The 25,795-nt window shown below is 39.0% G+C and overlaps 2 protein-coding genes and 2 long non-coding RNA genes across 7 annotated transcripts in view; 3 read left to right on the plus strand and 1 right to left on the minus strand.

Annotated features, from left to right (window-relative positions):
• DNAJC5B (DnaJ heat shock protein family (Hsp40) member C5 beta) overlaps positions 1-8,656 on the minus strand; it is a 59,993-nt gene extending 51,337 nt beyond the window's left edge. The window contains exon 1 of one of the 2 annotated variants that reach the window (XM_082364865.1): positions 3,910-4,037. In XM_082364865.1, coding sequence (XP_082220991.1) covers positions 3,910-4,028 — 119 coding nt within the window. In that variant the 5' untranslated portion in view covers positions 4,029-4,037. Of the gene's footprint in view, positions 1-3,909 lie in introns of both variants that reach the window. The other variant, XM_082364864.1, reaches the window with a different exon arrangement.
• Positions 1-25,795, plus strand: part of LOC309615376 — a 515,886-nt gene that overhangs the window by 352,793 nt on the left and 137,298 nt on the right. The window lies entirely within an intron of this gene.
• CRH (corticotropin releasing hormone) overlaps positions 1-25,795 on the plus strand; it is a 435,535-nt gene that overhangs the window by 320,358 nt on the left and 89,382 nt on the right. The window lies entirely within an intron of this gene.
• Positions 1-25,795, plus strand: part of LOC309615364 — a 226,510-nt gene that overhangs the window by 101,719 nt on the left and 98,996 nt on the right. The gene's annotated exons all lie outside the window — the stretch shown is intronic.

Here is a 25,795-nt window from a genome sequence, read left to right on the forward strand (position 1 = left end):
TTCCTTCGTTCTTTGTATAAAATGCGTGATTTTAATCTGGACATTTTGGCTATTATGTTAGGAGACTCTGGGTCCTATTTAAATATTTCATTTTAATAGACAGTCAGTTTGTTTGGGTTTAGCATGCAGGTCCTAGCCTACTTTTGTGGTCAGTGGTTCCAGTGACAGTCTAGTTTTCAGAACCTCCATGGTGCTATTTTGGTCTGCTTGGTTTGTCTCCTGCCTCTGGGGCTGCTACTGGTGCTTGTTGGTACTAGTTGAGGAAGTGAAAGGAGCCTTCCTAGGCTGGATGTCTGGTGCCTTTAGGTGGGGGAAGGGAATCTCCAGGCTGCAGGGACAAAAACATTTCCTGGGCTGGGTGTTGGTTGTGGCAGAATCCCCCTTGTTAATTTCCCCTGTAAAGTGGGATCTCTGGGTGGGAGAGGGGAGTCTCAGGCGGGTGGGCAAGTCCTCTGGCTGGCTCTTGTTAGGGGGACATTCAGTTGGTCCTCTTTGCTGTTTCTGCTGGGATTACCTAGAGTTGTTGGCAGGACTTCCGTTCAATTTAGAGGAAGAATAGGACTACCTGGCTGCCTTCCATTGCTAGAGTGGGTGTTGGGAAAGGCCAGGCCTGGATTACCTTTTCTTGGGTGTGGAGTTGTAAGATGCCTTGTCACTGTGTTGCTCCTTTGGTCCTGTGATCCCTAACCAATTCATCTCTTCTTCTTCCATCTACCTTTCGAAGGTTCTCTTTTTTTGTCTCTTGTGTTATTTCCAAGGGTTTTCGTCATGCTTATTAGCAGGGAGGATCTGTGAGAGAAAAGCCTATACCATCTTGCCTAGACCAGAAGGTCTCTTTATATGTTTATAGAGCATAAGATCTCTCTCGAAGGGTACACAGCAATTTCTTTCCCTGGGGAGGGAACCTGGGGGATATGAGGTAGGAGGGAGAATTTTTTTGTATACCTGTTTATGTGTTCTCATTTTAATCAGGTGAATATATTATCTATTCAAAAATAAAATAAAATATAAAAAAGAAAGAGGTCTTCTAGCTCAGCCTTGTTTTCAAGAGCACAACCAAGGATTACAACAGAGGTCAAGCACCGTATGGTCTCAACAGTTGGTAATTTTATTAAACTTCACCGACTTTTAATTTCACTATATTGTCACTGCTTTGATCCAGATCCCTGAATATAAGAATAATATTCTCAGTGGATTTTCAGCCTGCTCATACATTTTGAATAACTTGCAGAATACAAATGTGTAATTTAGTTAGAAGTAGATGCTTTTGGCAGCATACTAGTACCCTAATCAGCTGAAAAAATAATATTTGTATGACATTAAAACAAAATTAATAGGAAGACACTGATTACATGAAAAGACTTTAGGTTGTAATTATTAAACTTGCAAACTACTCAGCATAATTAGTGTCTTAATTAGGATATGACTTGAAATTTTAGCTTACAAAATAAATAAAGGCAATGAAAAGTCACATTTGTAAAGTAAAGCGGGCTTTAGAACTTACAGTGAGACATCACTTTTTTTCTCATTTTGGGGGTCATCTTGGTAGGGTATTATGCTTACAGTGCATAAACTTTGATTCCCAGTCCCACCCCAGCACAGTTTCTCAGCCCCAAGCCTTAAAGGTCAAGTTTAGTGACCCTTCACCAAGGACATCTACCCACAGGGGGCTGAACAGCTCCCAGCCACACTCCTGGGTAGCTCTAGGGCACAACGAAACAGCAAAGACTTTTTCTTCTCCAGCACCTTAAGTGAAATATAAACTAGAAGATTGATATTGACTTTGATCAAAATCTACCATTTTCACAGAACTTTGTGGATTCAAATGGAAATTTTCACCACTGTCATTTATTCTTCAGCACATGCTTCTTGAAGACGTTTCAGGTCCCATAGTTTACCACACGGTGAAGGTTCCAATTCAAAGCCAAAGAATTTTCCATCAGTAGATAAAAATGGAGAATTCAATACATTTTGGTGGGCTAGTGATTTGGGAAAAAAATTAATCTGGAATCCTACCTTCATTCCTCATGTCAAAATAAACTCCAAATGGATCAAAGATTTAATATAAAAGCAAAATCATAAATGTACTAGAAGAAGATAATGGTTAATATTTTTATAATATTATAATCGGGAGAGGCTTTCTAACCACAACAGATAAAACAAAAGCCATAAAGGAAATGACTAACAAATTTGCCTACTTAAAAATATTAAACTTCCATACAACAAAAAACAAACAAAAATAAGTTTAAAAACCGAATTCAAGGCCAAATCAAGAAGTAACTGATTAAAATCTGAAACTTTCATTTGTATTTTGATTCATTTTTCTTCTAAAGGCACAGCTTTATTCCTCAATAAGTTAGGAAGTAATTGGAAATATGCATCATCATTTATGTACAAGGATATTAAGTATAGTGAAAATTAAAAGAATTTACATGTTAAAAAGTAGCTCATAAAGTAATTAAGTTACAGAATAGCCATAGGCTGCAGGCATTAAAAATCACAATATTAAATAGCACCAAAATATTTTCATGATAGGATCTTGTTAAAAAGAAAGCTAGTTAGTTGGTGGGAATGTAAATTGGTGCAGCCACTATGGAAAACAGTGTGGAGGTTTCTCAAAAAACTAAAAATAGAACTGCCATATGACCCAGCAGTTCCACTCCTGGGTATATATCTGAAAAAGCAAAACCACTAATTTGAAAACATACATGCGCCCAATATAGGGATGGGGGAATGGGAGGTACAAACTACTGGGTGTAAGATAGGCTCAAGGATGTGTTATTGTACAACAAGGGGAATGCAGCCAATACTTAGTAATAACTGTAAATGGAAATTAACCTTTAAAAATTGTATAAAAATTGAAAAAATTAAATAAAAAAGAGAGAAAAAATTATATTTTCCTAAAATATGAAATGCAAGAGGCTGGAAAAAAAATTTTTAATGAAAAAATACAACAAACTAGTGAATGTAACATAAAAGAAGCAGACTCACAGGTATAGAGAGCAAACTAGTGGTTACCAGTGGCGGGGGAGGTGGAGGGGGAGGGACAAACTACTGGGTGTAAGACAGGCTCAAGGACGTACTATACTGTACTGTACAACACAGGGAACAGAGCCAGTATTTTGTAGTAACTGTACATGGAAAGTAACCTTTAAAAATTGTATAAAAATAAATAAAATTGGGACAAGACAAAAAATAAGACAGCTAGTTAGAGAATATAGATAAATCCAATTCGAGTGTAAAATGTCTTCTCTAGATTATTTTTAAAAGACTGGAAGAAAAAATATCAATGATAATTATCACTAGAGGTAGAATTATGGATAAATGTTATTATCTTCATTTTTAGTGATTTCCAAATTTTGCACAATAAGTAAATTATTTTTTTACTTAATCCTTTTTAAAATTCCTTGGTGCTTTGAAGAAAAAGATATTTCAGTTTTTCCCAAAAGTAGCTAACTTGGAATTAGATCAGATATGAAAGATCAGAACTGAAGACTTGAAAAGCATAGCACAGTACAGCAATTACAAAGAAGCTCCCCTTTATTTACTTTTTTAAATCCCTCTACCACATTTGGTGATGCTATCTCATGTGGGTTAAATCACAACTCCTGGTCATTTGCAGTGTTTGTCTGTCTGTCTGTCTGTCTCTCTCTAACAATGCAGGCCTAGAACACCGGCTACCCTTTCCTAAGGCCCAGCATCACAAGAGAGTTCTTTTCATAAAATCAGTGTGATGCCGTCCATTCCCAACTGCTTATGCTGTAGAATAGGGAATGGAACGTGAGTTCCAAAACTCTTGATTACCAGGTCTCAGCAGGAAGCTTATGTCTTTAATTGGAGGCACTCGCCAATCACAAAATAACTATCACTAGCAGTACAGGAAATACCGTCATTGAACTTCCTCTGTACCTGTAGGTTTTCTTAATTTCTTCATTTGATGCTCCCTTATGCAGACCAAGAATTTCATATAGAGCTTCTCCAGATGTTGACATAGTCCGCTGTCTTTGGTTAGGTATGTTACCTGCCATTTTCTCAAGCTGCAAAACCAGAGGGGAAATAGCCATGAGGGTTATGCATACTGGATCCCACTCTCTCAAGGGAAGATAGTTCATTTCTGACCTTTTATAAAATGGCAATCTGAAGTACATCTTTGTGTTAGCTGCAAAAGGAGGGGAGAAAAAGGTTAGGAAAGCCAACACTAGAGCTTCAAGCCAGTCAGGGTTTTAAAGGCTACATACAGGCAGCCATGCAAATGGAATATGGCTTTGTCCACATGGGTAAATAGAAGCAAAATGTTATCTAAATATCCAGCTAACTCATAATTGTTAAAAATCAGTCCTCCCAAGTCAGGCATATATAGATTTTTTGGTCAGAATTTGCATAACTCCTTTTTTGTATCTTTTCCAAATTTAGCCAGCAATGGAAATAATCATCTATTTTACTTTGACTCTATTGGCCTAGCCATTGTTAGAGTATGAGTTTTTTTTAAAAAAAAACAAAACAAACAAAACACAAAAAACCAACTTTCTGTGAGTATCAAAAAAAAAAAAAAAATCCTGGTCTCATTTAGGAGCCTGGTTAGAACTTCTCTGCAGCTGTGGGATACCAAGTCCCCCGACAGTGCTCATGGGTTTTGCACACGAGATAGCACAGCACAGAAAGGGCTGTGCTGTCCCAAGTCCCAAGGAGCCATCTTCCTGCTGTGTTCTGGCTCTAGGGGGGAAGCACGGAGAAGCAAGCACTCTGGGGGCATTCCTGCGTCCACGCTCAGCCTCGCCAAGCCTTAATGTCTTCACTTGCAATGTGAGAATGATAAAGCCCACATCATAAGGATACCTTAAGGATTTAGAACTAATGCGTATAATGTACCCAGGACATAGTAACTTCAAAGAACTATTTTTATTAAAGGAGGCACAGTGTGTAAGTCAGGGAGTGCCCTGTAGTCAGACCCTCTGGGTTGGAATATTGGCCTTGCCATGACCAGCTGCATGACCATCCCTATCTATAAATTGGAGACAAAAAAAGTGCCTAAACTCATAGAGCTGTTGAAGAATTAAATAAGTTAATATATTAAAAAACAGAAACAAGGGCTTCCCTGGTGGCGCGGTGGTTGAGAGTCTGCCTGCCAATGCAGGGGACGCGGGTTCGAGCCCTGGTCTGGGAAGATCCCACATGCCGCGGAGCAAATGGGCCCGTGAGCCACAATTACTGAGCCTGCGCATCTGGAGCCTGTGCTCCGCAACGGGAGAGGCCGCGACGGTGAGAGGCCCGTGCACCGCGATGAAGAGTGGCCCCCGCTTGCCACAACTAGAGAAGGCCCTAGCACAGAAACGAAGACCCAGCACAGCCAGAAATAAATAAATAAATAAATAAATAAATAAATAAATAAATAAATAAATAAATAAAATTTAAAAAAAAAAAAAAAAAACAGGGCTTCCCTGGTGGCGCAGTGGTTGAGAATCTGCCTGCCAGTGCAGGGGACACGGGTTCGAGCCCTGGTCTGGGAGGATCCCACGTGCCGCGGAGCAGCTGGGCCCGTGAGCCACAACTACTGAGCCTGTGCGTCTGGAGCCTGTGCTCCGCAACAAGAGAGGCCGCGATAGTGAGAGGCCCGCGCACCGCGATGAAGAGTGGCCCCCGCTCGCCGCAACTAGAGAAAGCCCTCGCACAGAAACGAAGACCCAGCACAGCCATAAATAAATAAATAAATAAATAAATATATAAAAATTAAAAAAAAAAAAAAAAACCAAAAATACCAATGTTCATAGCAGCATTATTCATAAAAGCCAGATAAATGAAAACGTGGTATGTACATACAATGAAATATTACTCAGCTATAAAAAGAAATGGAATTCTGATACATGCTACAATAAGATGAACCTTGAAAACATTATCTAAGTGAAATAAGCCAGTCACAAAAGGACAAATATTGTAATGTGATCCCTGTTTATGAGTACCTTGAATAGGCATATTCATAGAGACAGAAAGTAGAATACAGACTACCAGAGGTGGGGGGGTGAGGGGGAAGTGGGGAATGGGGAGTTATTGCTTAATGGGTACAAATTTCTGTTTGGGATGATGAAAAAGTTCTGGAAGTAGATAATGGTGATGGTTAAATATCACTGTGATTTTACTTCATGTCATTGAATTGTACAGTTAAAAAAGTAAACTCTATGTTGTATTTTATCACAAAAACAAAACAAGAAAAAATAAATAAATAAAATTACTTAGATTGCAAGCTCCTCTGACCAGAAGTTCCTTGAAAATTACTGTCCATCTCTGGGCTTTGGGCTTTGTGCAGCAAGTGCTGTAAGAGTGAATGAATGTCAATGAATGTATATACCAGGGCTCAAGAGATGGCATCAGGGCTGTGGCAATACTCATGTTCAACACAAGGAATCCCTGGTGACAACAGTGGCAGCAGCAGACCCAAATGGGCACGTCCCAGTGGTAGATGGGCTTGGTTGAAGCCAACCTTTGAGCTCTGCTTCCACCAGACTAATGACTGAACCAACACAGGCAAGAGCAGAGCCTTCTGGATGTCATTTGGTGGGTCAGGGTGGTCTTAGAGGCCCCTGAGACCGCAGCATGGCACAGTGAGTGCCTGTGGTCCTAAGTAATTCGATTAAGAAGGACAACGTGAAGAACTTCAAAATGTTTTTGTGAGCATTTAGCTTCTTGAGGGGAGAACAGGAAGCCAGTGCTGAAGAAAGTCAGACCCCAAGCAAAACTCCTGCAGCCCTGAAGACACTGGGGAAGAAAACTGACTTAACAGAGGACAACAACACAAGGACAGAGGTTCCTCTTTTGGCCTGACTGTGTTGTCCCCTCCTCAGTTAGCCTTCCATGAAAGTGGAGCTTCTGGAGGCCAGAGGGGCCGAGTCCCAAATGTCTGGTTCACACAAGGACAAGAGGAGGAGGAATCCTAATTTTGCTTGCCACGAAACAAAATCTAGCAGATGTCCATACTGACTGGCAGCCACTCAGTAAATCGTAGCGCTTATTTTCACTACTGCTCTACCTTACCTCTCTCACGTACCCATCACAGTTTCCCTAGCAAGTAAGTAATTCAGGACTTGGGGCTGGGTCCTTCATCCCTGGGTTCCAGTTCTGCAGCTCAGCCCTATCCTGGAACCACAGCCCAACTGAATATTCACAATTGAAGGAAAAATTGCCCAAGTAACTGACACCCTCCCTACTTCTTTTCTGTCCCCTCTCTCCTGCTGCCACCACACACATGTGCTCAGGATACTGATGCTCTGCCCTACACTTCCACCTAACTGTTCCCAGGAATGGAGGCGACTGGTAGGTAGGTTTCTCACTAGTCACACTAAATGCCATGAATGAATGGGATTTGGAAAGTAGGGATTTCTGTGTGGCTTGGTAGGCAAGGAATAGGACCACGGTCATCATACTTGTCTCGGAGATTTTAAGATCTCGCTGGGTAGCAAGATCCCCAGAGTCACTAACTAAGAATATATCAACATAATGATTCAAATCCTAGGACCGTAGAATATGGAGTTAGAGGTCATCTAAGCCAACTTAACAAATGCCTTTTGGGGCATTCTGACCAGAGATCATTGTAGCAGACAACTTTGCTATTAGCCTATTAGTTCTCCTTTCTCCTCCTTCTGCACTGCAACATAGGCGTCTTGTGAGACCTGCCTCAGTCTTACCTGATCTCAGTTGAATAGACCAGGAGTGGGTACCTTACCCAAGCCAAGTCAACCAGGTCAACCAGAGTCCTTCCCTAAGATTTTTTTTTTGTTTTGGATGTAGAACAATCTCTCAGATGGTAAAACCTGTAAAATGTAAAGTTTGGGTATTGTTGGCTGGCCTGAAATGAGAGAGATTGAAACAGACCTGCAGAAGAGGAGCAGTGGCAGGAGATGGAGAGAGAGCCTCAGTGGGGTTCAGTCCCCTGGTTCCAGTTGTTTTCGGGTACACTTGCAACTCATCCCCTCCCACAGTTTGTCCATCATCCCTTCCTTGGGTTGAGCCAGTAAAATTCCTCCCTGTACACAAATGTATATACATTGTTTTCTTTTGAGCATGTCTTAGCTATAAATAGATTCTGGTCACTGTCAACCAATACTCCTTAGTGTCATGTACCTCAATTAAACATCAGTAGCGGTTCCCTGAGCACCTTTAAGCCAGGCTTATCCACTGTGGATTTTTCTTAAATCACTGCAACCTACTCTACCTTTAAATTGAAAGTGGCTTGCAGGTACTTGAGAATGAATACTTCAGGGACATAACAATGGTATATATATATGTGTGTGTGTGTGTATATATATATATACACACACACACACACATATATATATGTATATATATACATACACTAAGGTATTCAAACCAAACAGATTCAGATATAGTGTATAGACATTACTAGTATGGATAAAAGAAGCAGTGATAAATCTGGGTCAAGACATTTTCAGAAAGAAAGTTTGTAGAGAGCTAGTCAAGAGAACTAAGAAGAAATAAAAGTGTGAAAAATAGTTACCTTTATTTTTCTCTATATTCAGAAGAAACAGTTTCAGTCTGAGGGAATAAAATGTATTCACTCTTCATCATCTATCTCATGAAATAAGAGAGAGTCCATGGCTTGCATAAATCAACAGATTGTCCTAAAATCAATTTCAACAAGGCACAAACATGCCTTGACTGCCCCCTAAAGTTATTCCAGGTGAGGAACAAGAGAGGGGGGTCACTTGGGGGCTGGAGTAGTCCTGGAAACAATCTGGGATTCACCCTTCCCCACCCCACAGCCGTCCCTTTACATACTCCTCTCCCCAATGGAAAAAGAAGGCAGATTCCATCTCTCAGTAGTTCTGTACATAGAAACTCATGCCCAAGAAGACATGGTAACTGGCTATTCCTTTAGTTTATGTATTTTTTCATATCATCCTTTATTTAGAAATCTAATCACACTGTAATCTGTTCCTGCTAAGTGAAATCCAGTAGCTGACTTTCTTTATGTTGTGGATTGAATAATATTCAGAATGGGTTGTTAGAGAGTTCGGAACTTGTTTATTTTCTGTTTCATCTTCTTTGCGCTATTCCCAAAAGATCAAAATATTTCTTTTTAGACGACAACATCAACATCTCTTAATTGAGGTACTTAAAAAAAATTACATCAATATTGGAACACAAGAAAAAGATAGTTGATCAATAGCTGGTCAGTGTTGTTAGTAGTTGGCTGACTCTGTAAACTGAAACATAAAGGAACACAGAGACTGCAGGGTTGCTTTCTGTGTGTCAAGCAACAACCTGCTATTTTTCTGTGCCCTTGCTGAGCCGGAAACCAGACTCTTCATATATTATTAATGCAGATGACATTTAGTGTCAAATTCAATAGAGTAATACATTGAAACCCTTAGTTGTTTATTGTGTGAAAATAAAGACATTATTCCAAGAACATACTAACTACAGAGCAATAGTCAAAACATCTCCTAAAAACTCTCCTTAAACTTAAATAATGGAGTCATACCCTTGTTTAATTCCTTATATAAAATATAATCTTTATGAGTTCTTTCTCTGTAGCCTTTTGAATGCTAATATTCCTATGCAAAACTCAAGTCTTTATTATTTATTCATAGTCTCTCATCTATACTATCCTATAGAGAAAAAACTTATGCAAAGTTATTAAGTAATTTAATTTTGATCATAAGTACATGACAATCATCTGAACTTAAATTACTTTCTAGCTGCATTACAATCCATTAATATCATAATTTCTTAAACCACTGACCACTAAAGTCACTACCAAACCACATACAGCTTACCTGTCTCTTGATAAAGATATAATTGAAAGAACGTTCAGCACTCCAATGGTGACAGACATCCAATTCAAAATAAACACATATTTTAAAGGTTCTAATTCCAGGAGCCCTACAAATGCTGTTCTAAATTTTTCATGTTGACATGAAATGTTTCCTTCAGAGTAAAAGAAGCTTCACCTGTCTATTACGTGAATTCTGAAAATGGAAAAAAAATCAAACTATGCCTTTCTTGGCAGGGTCCCTTCACGGCTGAGAAAATGAATGTGAGCAGGGGAGATTAGATCATTAAACAGCAAAAACACTTCTGATGGCTGTGATTGGAGGAACCAACATGTTTTACCATTTTTTAATTACTTCTATAATTCCTCTATAGAAATCTGTTTATTGGAGCAAGATCTCCTTATTCAAAGGGCGTTGTATCTTAAAGCTAAACACACATCCAAAATGCTAACCTATGTTTTAAAGTAATAATTCTCCCTAGTGTGATTACAGTTTGCTATTGAAAAATAATTACCTCTTGACTGCACTGGTACTTCTACAAACAGCAACCTGAAGATGAGACAACTTGGGAATGTTACAAATAACCCACAGTACCTGTTCCTATAACTCCGATTCTGTGTTTTCAAACAGGAATAACTTGCTGTTTTCAACTGGTCTGGAAATAGATGTGCAAAGAAATAAAGGCAGCAACAAGGAATTGTTTCATACCTGTTCCGCTCTTTCAGAGTAAACGGCTGCTCCTTTCCGTCGTTCCCATGCGAGCTTAAGCGGGTCAATGGCGTCGAGTTACTTTTGATTTGTTACTCTATCAGCCAATTGGTTATCCCTCTGGAAAACATAACAAAGAGAGAATAAAACATGCATGACCACAAAGGTTGCCATTACAAGGCATCCAGTGATACCAAAATACATGCTACCTCTAATTTGATCATTAGTCAACTGGTGCTTGGCTCAGCCAGATGCTGCTATGGAATTGCTTCCAGGTTTCCACCAGAACTTTAAATCAAGAAAATGTGCTGTCTCCTGACATGCAAAGTGGGTTCTTTTCTTTTCTTTTTTATTGAGATATAGTTGACATATTTAATTCGTTTCAGATGTACAATGTAATGATTCAATATTTGTATATATTGCTAAAAGATCACCATGGTAAGTCTAGGTAACATCCATCACCATACATAGTTACAAATTTTTTTTCTTGTGATGAAAACTTTTAAGATCTACTCTCTTAGCAACTTTCAAATATGCCATACGGTATTATTAACTATAGTCACCATTGCTGTACATGACATCTCCATGACTTATTTTATAGCTAGAAGTTTGTACCTTTTGACCCCCTTCACCCATTTCACCCACCCATTACCACGACCACACCCCCCCTCACCCCCCTCTGCTTATGGCACCCACCAATCTGTTCTCTGTATCTGTGAGCTCAGGTTTGTTAGTTTTTTTTTAATTCCACATGTAAGTGAGATTATATAGTGTTTGTCTGAATTATTTCACTTAGCATGATACCCTCAAGGTCCATCCATGTTGTCATAAATGGCAAGATTTCCTTCTTTTTTATGGCTAAGTGATATATACTGCATTTTCTTAAACCATTCATTCATCCATTGATATACACTTAGGTTGTTTCCATATCTTGGCTATTGCAAATAATGCTGCAATGAACATGGGGGTGCAGGTATCTATTCGAGTTAATGTTTTCTTTGGATAAATACCCAGAAGAGAAATTGCTGAAATATATGGTAGTTCTGTTTTCAATTTTTTGAGGAACCTCGATACTGTTTTCCATAGTTGATGCACCAATTTACATTCTTACAAACAGTGCGCATGAGGCTCCATTTTCTCCACATTTTCATCAGCACTTGTTATTTGTAGACTTTTTGATGATAGCCATTTGGACAGGTGTGAAGTGATATCTTACTGTGGTTGTGACTTGCATTTCCCTGATGATTAGTGTTGTTGAGCGCCTTTTCATGTACCTGTTGGCCATCTGCATGTCTTCTTTGGAAAAATACCTATTCAGATCCTCTATCCATTTTTTTATTTGGGTTGCTTGCTTTTTTGCTGTTGATTTGTATGAATTCTTTATATATTTTACTTATTAACCCGTTATCGGATATATGATTTGCAAATACTTTCCCCCATTTGGTAGGTTGCCTTTTCACTTTGTTGATGGTGTCCTTTGCTGTGCAGAAGGTTTTTAGTTTGACATATTCCCACTTGTTTATTTGTGCTTTAGTTGCCTTTGCTTTTGACGTCAAATCCAAAATATCATCGCCAACGCCCATGTCAAGGTGCTTACCACCTACATTTTCTTTTAGGACTTTTATGGTTTCAGGTCTTACCTTCAAGTTTTTAATCCATTTTGAGTTGATTTTTGTGTACAGTGTAAGATAACGGTCCAGTTTCATTCTTTTGCATGTGGTTGTCCAGTTTTCCCAACACATTTATTGAAGAGACTGTCCTTTCCCCAGTGTATATTCTTGGCTTCTTTGTCATAGATTAATTGACCATACGAGCATGGCTTTATTTCTGGGCTCTGTGTTTTGTTCCATTGATCTGTGTGTCTGTTTTTATGCCAATACCATACTGTTTTGATTACTCTAGCATTTATATTAATAATATAGTGTGAAATCAGGGAGTGTGATGCCTCCAGCTTTGTTGTTCTTTCTCAAGGTTACTTTAGCTATTCAGAGTCACAGTGGGTTCTTTTTAATTTTATTTTCCTTTGGTCTAAGGCTAGTACTAATCAATTGCTTTAAAATTACTGGAAGGACCATATAACATTAATAAGGGTGAAACTGTAATTTCTCACTACATTAATTCAACTGTTTTCATATCTGAACATTTTACCCTAATCTTAGTTAAGAGGCACTGAGTCACAGTGGTGACTGAGGTGGTTTTAAGAATTAGGGATTTCTTGGGACTTCCCTGGCAGTCCAGTGGTTAAGACTCCACGCTTCCATTGCAGGGGGCATGGGTTCAATCCCTGGTCAGGGAACTAAGATCCCGCATGCCAAATGGCACAGACAACAGAAAAATTAGGGATTTCTTGTTAAAACAATGCTCAAAGTCTCATATAAAATAGAAGGTCACAAGAGAGAATAGTTCCCTATGATTTTGAGTAAGATCGTACAGACTGAAAAAGTCTTAAGTCAAATGAGACAGGTATTACTCCTGAATTTTGCAAAATGTGGTCTGGCTCCTGAAGTTGAAGGTAGTGTTTAAGTTTGCTGCTTAGTATGACAGGTAGCAAATCCTAGTGCTGTTTTGTATAAACATTTCAGAGCGCTCTCACCTCTAGATATCATTGTTTTTTTTCAGATACAAAGGCTATTTCTCATAGATCCTGATTTCCAGCCAGAGTTTAGAAAGCAGCCAACCATCATGCAGATAAATGGGGCAGGGGTGGGGGGAACTAAAGACATTTAAAGCTAAATACCCAAGTTCCATCATCACTTCAGCTTAAGGACAATGTCCTTTTTTTTTTTTAATTGAAGTATAGTTAATTTACAGTGTTGTGTTAGTTTCAAGTGTACAGCATAGTGATTCAGTTATATATTTATGTGTATATGTATGTATACATACATATATGCATGTATGTATTCTCTTTCAGATTCTTTTCCATTATAGGTTATTACAAGATACTGAGTGTAGTTTCCTATGCTATACAGTAGGTCCTTGTTGTCTATCTGTTTTATATATAGTAGTGTGTATATGTTAATCCCAAACTCCTAATTTATCTCTCCCCCACCCACCGTGCTATCCTCTTTGGTAACCATAAGTTTGTTTTCTGTGTGAGTCTATTTCCATTTCGTAAATAAGTTTGTTTGTATCAGTTTTTTAGATTCCACATATAAGTGATATCATATATTTGTCTTTTGCTGTCTGACTTACTTCACTTAATATGATCATCTCTAGGTCCATCCATGTTGCTGCAAATGACATTATTTCATTCATTTTTATGGCTGAGTAATATTCCATTATATATCTATCTATCTATATATATATGCTACATCTTCTTTATCCATTCATCTGTCAGTGGACATTTAGGTTGTTTCCATGTCTTGGCTATTGTAAATAGCACTGCTATGAACATTGGGGTGCATGTATCTTTTCAAATTAGAGATTTCTTTGGATATATGCCCAGGAGTGGGATTGCAGACTCGTATGGTAACTTTATTTTTAGTTTTTTAAGGAACCTCTGTACTGTTCTCCATAGTGGCTGCACCAATTTACATTCCCACCTACAGTGTAGGAGGGTTCCCTTTTCTCCACACCCTCTCCAGCATTTATTGTTTGTAGATTTTTACTGATGGCCATTTTGACTGGTGTGAGGTGATACCTCATTATAATTTTGATTTGCATTTCTCTAGTAATTGGCAATATTGAACATCTTTTCATTTGCTTGTTGGCCATCTGAATGTCTTCTTTGGAGAAATGTGTATTTAGGTCTTCTGCCCATTTTGTGATTGGGTTGTTAGTTTTTTGATATTAAGTTGTTTGAGCTTTTTGTATATTTTGGAAATTAAGCCCTTGTCGGTAGCATTGTTTGCAAATATTTTCTCCCAACCCGTAGGTTGTCTTTTCGTTTTGCTTAGGTTTCCTTTGCTGTGCAAAAGCTCTTAAGTTTAATTAGTAGGGCAGTGTCCTTTGATGAAAAGAAAATAGTTGCTATATTAATATCGTGAGATTATGGGTGACATTTTTTAAAATTGAGGTTTAAAGCCTCAAATTCAGTTTAATAAATAGTTTTAGTAAAATCCATTATTTTTACACAATTAACCACTCTCTTCTTAAATCATTACTGTTTAATTTTTTAATATTGACTAAACCATGAGTTTATAATTGTTTTACGTATTGCAAAACTCTTAGGTGAAGTAAAACTACAGCTGTTTCTCAGAGAGAAAACATAGTTTCTTATTCATCTAGTCATTCAACAGTTGGTTACCTACTAGGTCTAGTAGGGCTAGATGCTAGAAATATCCTGGTAAACAAAACCAAATACAGACTCTGGGTTTGTGGTTTACAGAGTTACAACCTACCAATAGAGACAGATTATTAATCAAATGATCGCTCAAATAAGTATAAAAGTAAGACTTTGGAGAGATGTAAGACTATGTAAATCAGTGGAGCAGGGGAAGATCAGAAAAAGATTCCCTGAACAAAAATAACCAAGCAGATATCTGAAAAGAACTAGATGAAGGGATTGTTTGTAGAAGCAAATATATTCTAGGCAGGTGGAAGAGTACATTCAATGGCCCTGGGCACTTAAATTGAAGAAATAAAAGATTCATGCTGATGTGTGCTCTAATACATAGGATGTCAGCACATGCCTATACACATATGGCTTCTGATATATAATCTAAAGATACAGCCGGAGATTAATGGAATCATAGTCCACTGAAACAGGTGAGGCTTTCTGGAAATGGTGAGCTTCAAATGATATTTGTAAAAGGACATAACTCATGGTAAGCACATAAATAATTCCTTGATGTAAAATGCACCAAATGTACTGTAAAAGCATTGCCAGTGTACTCATTGAAGTTTGAAGAGGGGAACCTAGAAAATATTCCAAGATTGAACCAATGTGGCCTTTCTAGAAAATTGGAGAGAGAAGTCTGTGTGTGTGTGTGTGTGTGTTTGGGGGTGGGGGCATTGCATGCAAATTTTCCCTGTGTATTCTATTTATGGGGTCTTCACTATTCCCTTAGGTGCTCCTAGAGACCTTTTATATACCTCTCTGAATTACCACATGGGGTTAGGGTTATTATAATAAATGACTAGTACCAGTACATCAGCATAGAATCTGCAGCAGGTACTAGATGAATTTGAATATTTGACCAAAATAATCTAAGAATCATAAACATTAGGGTACATAGTGTTTAACGTAAACTTCATATATCAGCAGGTGCAAGCACCACTCATTTTGAACATGTGATGTCCAAGGGCACATAGTTCCAACAAATAAATCCTAATCTAAACAACCCAATGCAGTGAACAAAGGCATTATTATTGCTATCACTGTTACTATTATTACCCTTCTACATTATTATTATTATTATTACTGCTATATATGGAATTCAGGCCACCCACTTTATAAGTTTCATGGGACGAGTCATCTGGGTAAGCTTCATTCTGTTAAATGAATTTAGAAAGGAAAAAGATAAGTTATTGCCTTGACTGTATAAAATTAAGAGGCTGTTGGTGACCACTCCAGCAACACCTCAAACAAAATTACAGAACAATTCTGGCAATTCTTCTATAAAATCAAGTGTTTATGTTTCAGAATGCAAATTGGTTAATTCCTATTATGTCGCCTAATTTTCCAAAGTTAAAAAATGTCCCTTTTAAAAAGAGGTTACAAAGGGGATGGAATTTTAATGTGCCTAAATCTGTAAATATGAAGAAAGCATAGAATCATAGAAGGCTAAGGGACATGGTAACCACAAATTTAAAACCTACATAGATATACAAAAACTAGAGAGAAAGGAAAACAAGCATACCACTAAAGAAAATTATTAAACAACAAAAGAAGAAACTAAAAGAAGAACAGAGAAGAACTATCAAAACAACCAGAAAGAAGCAGCAAAATGGCAATAAGTACATACCTATCCATAATCATTTTGAATGTCAATGGACTAAATGTTTCAATCAAAAGACATAGGGTGGCCGATTGAAAAAAAAACAAAAAAACAAGATCCATCTTACAAGAGACTCACTTCAGAAATAAAGACACACACAGACTGAAAGTGAGAGGGTGGAAAAAGATACTTCATGCAAATGGAAATGACAAGAAAGCAGAGGTAGCAATACTCATATCAGAAAAAAAACAGACTTTAAAAGAAAGTCTATAACAAAAGATAAAGAAGAGCATTATATAATGATAAAGGGATCAATACAAGAAGAGAATATAACATTCATCAACATATATGTACCTAATACAGAAGCACCTAAATATATAAAGAAAATATTAACAGACATAAAAGGAGAAACTGACAAAAATACAATAATAGTAGGGGACTTTAACACCCCACTTGCATCAATGCACAGATCATCCAGGCAGAAAATCAGTAAGGAAACAGTGGTCTTAAATGATATTAGACCAGTTGGATTTAATAGATATCTATAAAACATTCCATCTAAAAACAGCAGAATACACATTCTTTTCAAGTGCATGTGGAACACTCTCCATGATGGATCACATGCTAGGCCACCAAATAAGTCTCAACAGATTTTAGAGGATAGAAATTTTATCGAGCAGTTTTTCTGACCACAGCAGTATGAAACTAGCAATCAATTGCAAGACGAAAAATGGGAAAAGCATGGAGACTAATCAACATGATAGTAAAAAAAACGAGTGAGTCAATGAAGACAGCAAAGAGGAAATAAATCAGAAAATACCTCGAGACAAATGAAAATGGAAACACATCTTTCCAAAATCTTAGGAAAGGAATGCAACAAAAGCATTTCTAAGCAGGAAGTTTATAGTGATACAGGCCTACCTCAAGAAACTAGAAAAATCTCAGACAACCTAACTTACCATCTAAAGGAATTAGAAATAGAAAAACAAAGCCCAAAGTTAGCAGAAGGAAGGAAATACTAAAGATCAGAGAGGAAATAAAATAGAGATCAAAAAAACAATAGAAAAGATCAGTGAAACCAAGTTGTTTTGTTTTTTTTTGAAAAGATAAACAAAATTGATAAACCTTTAGCCAGGCTCATCAAGAAAAGAGAGAGGACCCAAATAAACAAAATAAGAAATGAAAGAGGAAAAATATAGCTACAGATATCATAGGGATACAAAATATCATAAGAGAATACTGTGAACAGTTATATTTCAACAAATTGGAAAACCTAGAAGAAACAGACAAATTCTAGAAACATACAACTCTCTAAGACTGAATCAGAAAGAAATAGACAATCTGAACAGACTGATCACTAGTAGCGAAATTGAATTTGTAATTTGAAAACTCCCGGGAAACAAAAGTCCAGGACTAGAGAGCTTCACAGGGGAATTTTACAAAACATATAAAGAAGAGCTAATACCTGTCCTGCTCAAACTATTCCAAAAAAATGAAGAGGATGAAGAGCACTCCCAAATTCATTCTACTAGGCCACCATTACCCTGATACCAAAACCAGACAAAGACACTACAAAAAAAGAAAATTACAAGCCAATATCTCTGATGAATGTAGATGCAAAAATCCTCAACAAAATATTAGTAAGCTGAATTCAACAATAAATAAAAAGGATCATACACCATGATCAAGTGGGATTTATTCCAGGGATGCAAGGATGGTCCCGTATTCGCAAACCAGTCAGTGTGATACACCACATTAAGAAAAGGAAGGGTAAAAAAATCATGCGATCATCTCAATAGATGCAGAAAAAGCATTTGACAAAATTCAACATCCATTCATGATAAAAACTCTCATCAAAGTGGGTATAGAGGGAACATATCTCAACATAATAAAGACCATTTATGACAAACCCATGGCTGACATCATATTCAACAGTGAAAAGCTGAAAGCCTTTCCTCTAAAGTCAGGAACAAGACAAGGATGCCCACTCTCGCCACTTCTGTTTATCATATTATTGGAAATGCTAGCCACAGCCATCAGACAAGAAAAAGAAATAAAAGGCATCCAAATTGGAAGGGAAGAACTAATATTGTGACTATTTGCAGATGACATGATACTATTTCTAGAAAACCCTAAAGTCTCCACCAAAAAACTCTTAAAACTAATAAATGAATTAGTAAAGTTGCAGAATACAAGATATACGTAAATCTGTTGCTTTTCTAAATATTAATAATGAACTATCAGAAAGAGAAAACAATCCTGTTTAAAATCACATCAAAAAGAATAAAATACCTAGGGATAAACTTAACCAAATAGATGAAAGATCTATACTCTGAAAACTGTAAAACACTGATGAAGGAAATTGAAGATGATACAAAGAAAATGGAAAGATATCCTCCCATGTTCTTGGGTTGGAAGAATTAATATTGTTAAAATGGCCATACTACCTAAAGCAATCTACAGATACAATGCACTCTCTATCAAAATACCAATAACATTTTTCACAGAAGTAGAACTAATAATCCTGAGTTATATGAAACTACAGATGACCCTGAATTGCCAAAGCAATCTTGAGAAAAAAGAACAAAGCTGGATGTATCAAGCTCCCTGACTTCAGACTGTACGATAAAGCTACAGTAAGCAAAACAGCATGGTACTGGCACAAAAACAAATATATTGATCAATGGGACAGAATAGAGAGCCAAGAAATAAACTCACGAACTTATGGTCTATGACAAAGGAGGCAAGAATATACAATGGAGAAAAGACAGTCTCTTCAATAAGTGGTGTTGGGAAAACTGGACAGCTACATATAAAAGAATGAAATTAGAACATTCTCTGACATCATACACAAAAATAAACTCAAAATGGATTAAAGACCTAAATGTAAGACCAAATACTGTAAAACTCCTAGAGGAAAATATAGGCAGAACACTCCTTGACATAAATCGCAGCAATATCTTTTTGGATCTGTCTCTTAAGGCAAAAGAAACAGAAGCAAAAATAAACAAATGGGACCTAATTAAACTTAAAATCTTTTGCACAGCAAAGGAAATCATTGACAAAACAAAAGGACAACCTACGGAATGGGAGAGAATATTTGCCAATGGTGTGACTAACAAGGGGTTAATATCCAAAATATATAAACAGCTCATAGAACTGAACATCAAAAAACAAACAACCCAATGAAATATATGGGTAGAAGAACTGAATAGACATTTTTCCAAAGAAGATATACAGGTGGCCAACAGACACTTGAAAAAATGCTCAACATCGCTAATCATCAGAGAAATGCAAATTAAAACCACAGTGAGATATCACCTCACACCTGTGCAACTGGCTATCATCAAAAAACCTACAAATAAGAAATTTTGGCAAGGATATGGAGAAAAGGGAACCCTCCTACATTGTTGGTGGGAATGTAAATTGGTGCAGCCACTATGGAAAACAGTACAGAAGTTCCTCAAAAAACTAAGACTAGAACTACCATATGATCCAGCAATTCCACTGCTAGGTATATATCCAAAGAAAACAAAAACACTAATTCTAAAAAAATACATGCACCCCACTGTTAGAGCAGCATTATTCATAATAGCCAAGATACACACACACACACACACACACACACACACACAATGGAATATTACTCAGCTGTAAAAAAAAGAATGAAATTCTGCCACTTGCAGCAACATGGATGGACCTAGAGGGTGTTATGCTTAGTGAAATAAGTCAGACAGAGAAAGACAAGTGTTATCACTTGTATGTGGAATCTAAAAAAATAAAACAAATGTATATAACAAAACAGCAACAGACTCACAGATATAGAGAACAAACTAGTGGTTACCAGTAGGGAGAGGAAAGGGAGGATGGGGCAAGATAGGGGTATGGAATTAAGAGATACAAACTACTATGTATAAAATAAATAACAACAAGGACATTGTACAGTACAAGGAAATATGGCCATTATTTGTAATAACTTTATATGGAGTGTAATCTATAAAAACACTGACTCACTATGCTATGTACCTGAAATTAATATAATATTGTAAATCAACTATACTTCAGTTTTAAAAAGAATCATAGAAGACTAAGGGGGAAGAACTAGATAGGAGCTCTTTCTAGAATCACTTGGAAAGATTTTAAGTATTCTGATGTCTAGACCCCACCCATGTTGTCCAAAAGCAACATCTCTCAGATTTATCCGAAAGCAAAATCTTGCAGAGTGGGCCTGGCTCAGGCACTTTTAGGGCTCCAGGTGGTTCTATAGAGCTGCCCACATTAAGAGCCAGTGCTGACTAGTTTCCTTATTCACTGGACCTGACAGCTTTAGTTAAGTAAAATGGAAAGCACTTGTCGACCAAGCAGCTCTCTAGAGGAACTTTCCATTGCCTGGATTTCCTAAGAAAACACTTAGCAAAGATAATGGCATCTGTGTGATTCAACAGAAAATAAAATTTGGCTTTGCATAGTTTAAATCAAGAAGGAGTATCCAAAAACAACATTCCTGTAGACTCTGGGCAAGTCACTTTAAACCTGTGTCTTCTCTGTAAAAGAGTAATAAAATATGAACACTTTTTACCTCTCAGACCTTTTATCAAATATCTAGTATAGGTGTGCCAAGAATGATACTAGGTACTTTTATAAACACAAATCTAATGATTATTTTCTAGGGTTGGGGTTTGAGCAATTGTTAAGATGGTGCTCTCTCTCTCTGCCCCCTAAAATTGAAACAGAGTATGCTGGAAGTATTTTAATAATTTGAATGGGCAATCCTGGTAGATTTCATCCCAAATCTGTAATTCATCAGTAGGTAGAATGAGCTATGCGATGAATATAGTGCAAGGCGTTATACTGGGGGTTGTGAGGGTTTCAGAGGTGGTGATGGTGGTGCTGGTGACGATAGTAACTAGCATGTTAACTAGATTCTCTCATTGGAATCCTACAGAATTATAAGGTGGGTACTTTCATGTCCTTATTTTACAGAGGAGGAATATAAGATTGGAGAGGCTGAATGAATTGCACAAGGTCACCAGCTAGTAAGCGTGGACCCAGGCTTTGAAACCAGGCTGACTGATTTCACAGCCCAAGCTGTAACTCACCAGAGAGCTTTGCTTCAGGAGTTCACAGTCTAATTCCAGGGGGGTGTTGCCTGCTATATTCCCTTGCTTATCAATCTGTGAATGAGCCAGATGGAGTATATTTTAAAGCTCAAGAAAAAAATTGCAGTAATGGCTTTAAACAAGGAACTACCAATAAGCATGTTCATTAATGAGGTCTAGTACATAGTTCAGTGTCAAGGACAGTATTTATTTGGTTAAGTAAAGCTCTGAATCTGAGACCTGTATTACTGAAAAAATATTGACTGTGTCTTGTCCGCTGCTAGGAAACATAACATGTACTTCACAGATGTGAAATTTAAACACCTTGTTGCTTACTTACAGTAAGCAATTGCTGTGATAAACCAAGGAGACTTCAAGTCCAACAGAAGTGTTTATTTGACAAAATGTCTGTAAGCAGAACATTGATCCTTGATTTTGCTGATGGTTGTTCCCCATTCACCTTAGCTCAAGATGTCTCTTATGTTAATTAGCTAAAAAAGATAGAAGATAAAAACAAAGACATAAACTTTTGCTCAAGGCAACATTTCTTTTCAATAAGGTTTCCATTACAGTGATTGTTCTACAAATTGTCATCTAAATGTGGCTAAACAGACTACAAAACCAGCAGAGTACATAGAAACCGAAATAGTTGTCATTCCTATTTTGGGGGGCATTTAAGTGGTAGTTTAATAGGACTGGCCTAAAGACATATCTTTAACTCTAATAAAGCCCACTTTCAAATGAAGCCTCACCCAGCCCAGGTAATAGACATGTGTTTGAAAGGGAAGGAAATACTAAAGGATTCCCTCTAGAGATTAATAACTGCACTTAAACCACCCTTGGTAATTTCCTAATAAGTTTTTTCACAAGTGAAATACATTATCTGATACTCAGTGTCCATTTTAAGAAAGAGATAACTGACTACCTGTGGTCATATCACTTCCCCCCAGCATGAACATCAATAATGAGGGGCAGAAAGCTGGAACTGGGGTCCAATCTAAGTGCTCTGCTTCCAAATCTGTTCCTTTAAATCCTTGCTCATTTAAAAGGCTGAATTGAGAAATAGAATCACAAATGGCGGAGAATCCTCTCTTGTGAGTGCACGCGGCCAGGCCCCTGCAACAATCACAGGACTGGGAGGCAGCGCGGTGCCCTGTTGTGCGCCAAACGGATCATGGCCTTGCACCGATTTCTAGTGTCCACGCTGGATTTTCCAGTGGTACATTTCAACGTACTCATTGGGATAATGGCAGTGACTTTGTGCCCTCTATCGTAGATACACATTTTCCCCTCATTTTGCTGAAGTTTTCTCTTTCAGATGAACAACTAGAGCCCACTAAATTGTCATCAACCCATTAGCACAGCTTTTTGGTCTGCAAAGCCTTCTTCTCTCTTGTGTAGTTAAGTGGTGCTTTATTATTGACAACATGTCATTGCTAAGAACAGTCTCTGTCTCTGCTGAATGCCTTTGGAAGGTGCCCAGAACTGAACAGCTAAAGCTGAGCCGCCTCTCCCAGTGGGTGAAGGTAGACAGGCTCCTTTCTGAATGAGTTATGTAGTCAGGTGCAGATTTTTCCGCAGCTGCACACACACACACCCATGGTTTCTAGGCCTGCAGAATTAGATGGGCCCCGATGCTGGTCTCCCTGCTGCCCACCTAGATGGGCACTTGTGCAGCTTAAGCTCTCCTCACAGGCCTCAGACTCCAGAGCTGAGCCCAGCTGCCCCTTCCCAGGGCCCTCACCACCAGTCAGGCCGGCCATGGGCACCCCAACTGCTCTACTGCTGCTCCTCCCAGACTCTCCCATGAGGCATGCACAGCTTTCCATAATGCTCCAGAAACCATGAACATTCTGCCAAACTGTCCTCACAATCAGAGGTCACTGGCGGGAGCTGGTCCAAGACCACAGACACGCAGCCTGGTCAGCTGGCCACCATCACCAAAGCCCCACGAACCGCCCAGGTGATAACCATTAGGACCTCTGCAATCCCTCATCCCTCCTCACGGGGGCTCGTCTCTCAGGCTTCTCAATTCTCTCAGGGCCAGGTACTAAGTAGAACTCACGAAACCAGTTTTAAATGAATGGCCCTGGAAGTAACAAGCTGGGTCCCTGCACAAGTTAGCTCTTACCTGGGACACAGTCCAAACCCTCCCAAAGAGCTGACCGGAACTAGACAGTCTCAGGACGGGGTGGGAGGGTGAGTGAAGGAAGCTGTAACCCTACCCAGCACCCTTCGTGGGGGTACCAGCCCCAGGGCTTGGACATCCGGAAAATGGTCTCAAAAGCCTTCTCTGTAACTTTCTTAGAGACCTGAGCAAAAGAGTCAAATGAGCAATACTCAGCATTTGGTCTCACATTAAAAAAAGCAAGGCAGAGCAGCTATATCTTTATGCCTGTATCGCCCTCTGGTGTTCAAAAAGTAATGAACTATAAATAGGAGTTTCAACTTCAAAAGGTTCCTCACCCCAAATCACCCTTTCTTTTCAGTATCCCTGACGCCTCTCCCTCAGCCACCTGAGATTGTGAGAGTCACCAAGAAAAACTCATGGAAACATCAGGGTGGGGCAAGCCGTGTCTAGAGGGGACACCACCCTTCCGCCACATTCTTCTGAAGCTGAAGTTTTGCAGTAGTGTGGAGTAGCTAGTCAGCTAGGGGATTTAAATCATGACCCTATAAAAATCTGTTTTGAAGTTTCTGTCTGAAGGGGGACACTTTAGGGCAATTGTTGAAATTCTGAGGTCTCAGACCCACTTGCTGGGCCAGGACAGAAGACCCACGAGATCCAGGCGGCAAAGTCACAAACAGTGAATCAATGCCTGCTGGCTGCTGCCGGGGAAGGCAAAGGCCAAGAGACGTTCCCTCTCTCTCTGGCACATTGATTGCATAGGTCCCCAGATGGCAGGTCTTAGTCAGGTTTTCCTTGGCCAGCAGGGTGGGGTAAGTGTTTTATTTAAAGGCAGACGCACATTCCAGCCCGCAGTGGCTCCCCCAGAGTCGCACTCAGCAACCTTGAGCCACACACGAGGCGTCTGAGTTTACAACTTCTGGTTACCACCTAGAAGAGGAGGCAACACGTCTACACTTAAAGCATAATCCACAACACAAGGCAGCTAACAAGGAGTAGCAGCCGGCTGCACAGAACAGACGTCCGGAGGACGTAGGAGAGAAGGTTCCCTGGGAACCAGAGCACAGGGCATAGGGGCCTTCCCTTCACAGCTCACGCTGGGGAACTTCCACGCGCCTTGTGCCCAAACTTGACGGCGTGGCAGGTGTATAGTCTTCTAGCAATGCTGAACAAGGTAGCACAAACTGGGTGACTTACAACACTGTAAGCCTATTACCTCACAGTTCTGGAGGTCAGAAATCAAGGTGTTGTTGGCTAGGTGGGCTCCTTCTGGGAGCTCTGAGGGAACATATTTCACGACATCCTCTTAGCTTCCGGTGTTGCTGGCAATCCTTGGCATACCTCAGTCTCTGCCTCTGTCACCATGGCGGTCCCCCTGTGTCTGCCTTCACCTGGTGTTTTCCTGTGTGTGTGTGTCTCTGCAGCTCCTCTTCTAGACTACAGTCATATTGGATTGAGGACCCACCCTACTCCAGGATGCCCTCATCTTAACTTACATCTTAATTACATATGCAGAAACCCTACTTTCAATAAGGTCACATTCACAGGTACTGGGGATTAGGACAGATCTCTTTTAGTGACACAGTTAAACTCACAACAGGACCGTAAAGTTGGGCAGATTTGGAGGTTATATTTAGGCCTATTCAGTGGTATGCTGGAAAATGTTTAACAGCCAGATTTCCAGGGGAGAAAAAGCCCTAGTATGTGGTGTTTGCAGATTTCCATGGTGTAACTATTCCCTCCTAGGCCTACTTCAATCTACCAACATAATACCTGGCTTGCAAAAATTCCAGAAAATTTAGCAGTGCGTGGCCCTCATCCACTGGTACTAACCGGCTCCCGCATGCTGTTGAGCCTATTATATTTTAAAATGTCAATGGTTGAAAGGGGTTATCCATTATAATTTGTTTTATATGTTTACATATTGAGGCCAAGGTGCCCCTACAACTTTTTATTATCTGTACATAAAATGACTGATTTGTGTATACCGCATATCAAATTTTAAATCTGAGCACGCCTTTAGCCATTCTGTTTTCTGGGCCTCCCGTACCCCAAAACAGCGTCAGCATTCTCCTCCCAGCCCTTCCAGACGCTCTGCCCCCAACCTTTGGTGTCCCTACCATCCACAGGTCCTGTTCTCCCCGTGGCCATCCCCGCGTCTGTCAGCTCACCCAGATTCTCTCGGGACCCTGGCAC

This window comes from Balaenoptera borealis (assembly GCF_965194805.1).
Source record: "Balaenoptera borealis genome assembly, chromosome: 17".
NCBI classification, from domain to species: domain Eukaryota; kingdom Metazoa; phylum Chordata; class Mammalia; order Artiodactyla; family Balaenopteridae; genus Balaenoptera; species Balaenoptera borealis.